Source organism: Ipomoea nil, unplaced genomic scaffold (assembly GCF_001879475.1).
Source record: "Ipomoea nil cultivar Tokyo-kokei standard unplaced genomic scaffold, Asagao_1.1 scaffold1977, whole genome shotgun sequence".
NCBI lineage: Eukaryota > Viridiplantae > Streptophyta > Magnoliopsida > Solanales > Convolvulaceae > Ipomoea > Ipomoea nil.
This window is the reverse complement of record NW_017618405.1, coordinates 976,629-980,133: the sequence shown is the minus strand read 5'-3', so window position 1 is coordinate 980,133 and position 3,505 is coordinate 976,629. Positions and strand designations below refer to the sequence as shown.

Below are 3,505 nucleotides of genomic sequence, written 5' to 3'. Positions count from 1 at the left end.
AATTATGGGCAATCTAGATTGATTCTGATTTACTTCCTTGTGATTCTTTTGACGACTAGGGTGTGCTCACCTTTAGATAGTGGTTGACAAGGAAAATAAGAAATGAGCAAATACCAATTTTGATCCCATAAGTATTAGCAAAATGATAGTTTTGGTTCACATGTTTAATTACTACCAATTTTCATCCACGACTATTATTTTTGTATCAAAATTAATCGTGTCTGTCAACCCTCTGGCTAAAATATGTCTGAATGTGTAATTTGTAAGGTATGTTTGTCCATTCATACATTAATAGAATTGTCATATTATACATGATTGAACAGAAATACCCATACAAATTACATAATCCGACATGTTTTAATCAGAGGAATAACCAACGTGATAAATTTTGGTACGAAAATAATTGTCATGGATAAAAATTGATAATAATTAAATATGTAAACTAAAAGTGTCATTTTGTTAATATTTGTGAGACCGAAATTGGTATTTGCTCAAAAAGAAACTGTATCCATAAAGTAATTTTTGCAAATATTTTTTTCCAGATATTCAATTTTTAGGTCATAATGTAATTTGGCAATTTGCTATTATTTCCTCCTGACACATCATTCGTAAACCCGTCCCGATCTGACTATACAAAACATTTGACAAATACAAGAATCGGAAGTACAATTTTAACCTCCCTATTTGGTGCGGAGTTATCACGTTCATTGGTCAACCCTCCGTCACCGTTAACTAACTGCCGTCGGATGATTATCTACTACTACCACAGCCTCTCCATGAACGTTACCGTTTACTACAGCATTTGCTGCCGGCGCCTGCGCCGGCGCATTTTCACCGGCCCACCGTTCCGCCGGTGCACATTCCGACTTATGACGAGATCGCCAATCCATCGCCTGACAAGCCCTCGAACAGTAATTCACTACGCCGCAAACGGAGCACCTCCTAAACTCATGCACCCGGGTCTCGAGTCTTCCGCAACCCACGTGAGAGCACAATCGGAGCCCCGGGTCCGAACCCGAACCCGGAACCCCGTTGTTTTTAGCGGCGAACCACTCGGTTAAGAAATTATTAGCCGGGTGAGGCTCCGGAGCCGGAACGTTACACCCGAAATCACTCAACAAGGGGCAGTCGAGGCGCCGGTGGGAAAGTGGGTCCCACGTAAGCCACGCGCCGCTCAACAGAGCCGGCGAGGAGGTCGTGGCGGCGAGGGCGGCGGCCAGCTCGCGAGCATTGGCTTGGACGAGGAACCGCCGCCCCTCAACGACGTTCCGCTTCACGCCGTACCCGTCTTGGAGACAGTGGCCCAACTCACGGAGGGCGTCGACGTGGCCGACAAAAGCGGCTCGGGCGCAGAGGGCCACCCCGGCTCGGAGGTCCTTGTCGTTCTTGGAGCCGCCGCTGCCGTTGAACTGAATAACGGCCAGAGAGTAAAGCGCCGGCGCGTGCGAGCTAATCGCCGCTTTTGCCATCAGCGACGCTCCGCTCCCTCGATTTTCCATACAGTAGAACCGAATCTGTACGTGGCCATCCAAAAAATCAAACATTTTTCTCTCTTTTTTCCCAATATCATATATATATATATATATATATATATATATATATATATATATATATATATATATATACACAGATCAGAGCTATCTAGCAAATTAAACACTGACCATGCCAAGAATGTAGCAAGCTTCAACGTTTCCGGCATCGGCGCAGAGCTTGAGGAAGCGGTGAGCCGAGTGGGACCATCTCTGAGCTTTTACGGCACCCATTTTCTTCGAAGCTTTGGATAACACCATTCCATGGACTCCCAATCCATTAAGCCTTTTACATCTGTAACCAAACAGAACAGCCATTACCCATCATTTATAAACTGATTTTCAATTTTGGGAAAAGATCGAGAGAAGAAAAAGACGGCGGCGCCGCGGCGGAGCATACGTGAGCAGAACGCTAATGAAATCTGCGGGGCACTCGGCGGCGGAACTGAGTTTGGAAAGAATTGAGAGGACGAGGTCGTCCGGCAAGGAATCGAACAAGTCGGGGGATTTCCCGACATTATTGTCCGACCAAATCTTCGACCTTTTCCGACGTTCTCCGGCGGCGGCGGCGCAATACTCTTTACTCCTTTTCTCTCGATTCGTATAACAAAATCCACTTCTGGTTCTCATTCCTTCAATTCCTATCTCTGAAATAAATCAATCAATAAATGAATAGAATGAAAAGAAATTTGAACATATGTATCGATTGGGTTTGTTTGTGTCTCCAAATCTCCAAAGAAAAAAAGAGGAGTGAAGGGCTTTATATAAATGAAGGCGTGGGAAAGAAAGAGAAGAGAAGAACGGAATGTATACGTACAGACAGAGATACAAAAACGTAACCAGGCTGGAGAGTGGTTGTTTTATTACAAATCTACCCTTCTTGGTCAAATCCCGCTGACCTTTCTTTTTCTTCTATATATTACGGAGTATATATGATATGAAATTATGATCATTCCTATTTTGCATTTACAACAAACTTTTATTATCAAATATTTTATGCATGTGTACTGCTAATTCTTTAATTACAACCATGAGAACGGTATAAAGTGTATTAGATGAATTGTAATTACAATTGTACGACTGGGGATATATACAAGAGGAATTATAGGGAAGTTAAGACTGGGAGTCATATTATGACTCAAATACAAGAGTCTTAATATTTTTTCTCAAACACATGGTATATTAGTAACATGTAGTTTGTCTTAAAAAAAGAAAACCTAAGACCAGGCAAAGCTTTAGTAAATATATCGTTGATCTTTTGTTGAGATAAAATTAACTTGAATGTCTCCAGCAACAACTTTATCTCGTACAAAATGATAGTCTATCTCTATGTGCTTGGTGCGAGCATGAAAAATGAGATTAGCACACATACACGTAGCCCCAAGGTTGTTACACCATAATTTTGGGACAGAGATACCTGAATTCTTGATTTCTCGCAGAAGTGACATAATCCATATTACCTCAGCACAAACATATGCTAGAGCTTTAAATTCAGCCTCAGTAGAAGATCTAGCAACAGTTCTTTGTTTCTTGCAGACCCAGGACACAAGATTAGAGCCAAGAAACACAGCAAAGCCACTTGTAGATTTTCAGTCCTCCGGATAGCCAGCCTAGTCAGAATCAGAGAAGGCGTGAATTTTTCTTGAAGATGACTTTTTGACTCGTAAACCAAAAGAAACAGTTCTTTTAACATACCTCAAAACTCGTTTTAATTGTTCCCAATGAGAAACTGTAGGAGCATGCATGTGCTGACACAACTGATTGACTGCAAATGAAAGATCCGGACGAGTGATAGTTAAATACTGTAATGCACCAGCCAGACTCATGTACTGTGTGGGATCATCGTACAAGCCTGGAACAATGATCACAAGTTTCGAAGTAGAAATAGGAGTAGATAGTTCTTTACATTCTTCAATTCCAACACGTTTTAGAATGTCATTCATGTATCGTTGTTGTGAAAGTAAAATTACATCATT

The 3,505-nt window shown here is 41.7% G+C and overlaps 1 protein-coding gene across 1 annotated transcript; it reads right to left on the bottom strand.

Moving 5' to 3' along the window:
- Nucleotides 1–531: 531 nt before the first annotated feature.
- On the bottom strand, nucleotides 532–2,311 carry LOC109147098 (F-box protein At1g67340-like). Its single transcript, XM_019294742.1, has 3 exons — nucleotides 1,930–2,311; nucleotides 1,662–1,824; nucleotides 532–1,514 (listed from the first exon to the last, which is right to left on the bottom strand). The coding sequence occupies exons 1-3, from the start codon at nucleotides 2,157–2,159 to the stop codon at nucleotides 729–731; spliced, it is 1,179 nt and encodes a 392-aa protein (XP_019150287.1). The 5' UTR covers nucleotides 2,160–2,311; the 3' UTR covers nucleotides 532–728.
- Between the last annotated feature and the right edge of the window lie 1,194 nt (nucleotides 2,312–3,505).

Bases quoted from the DNA above. Each gene is read 5' to 3' on its own strand.
- LOC109147098 (XM_019294742.1), bottom strand. From the start codon at position 2,159: ATGAGAACCAGAAGTGGATTTTGTTATACGAATCGAGAGAAAAGGAGT. The intron at 1,825-1,929 runs GTATGCTCCGCC...GTTTGGTTACAG, and splicing joins TTCATTAGCGTTCTGCTCAC to ATGTAAAAGGCTTAATGGAT. The intron at 1,515-1,661 runs GTCAGTGTTTAA...GGCCACGTACAG, and splicing joins CTTGCTACATTCTTGGCATG to ATTCGGTTCTACTGTATGGA.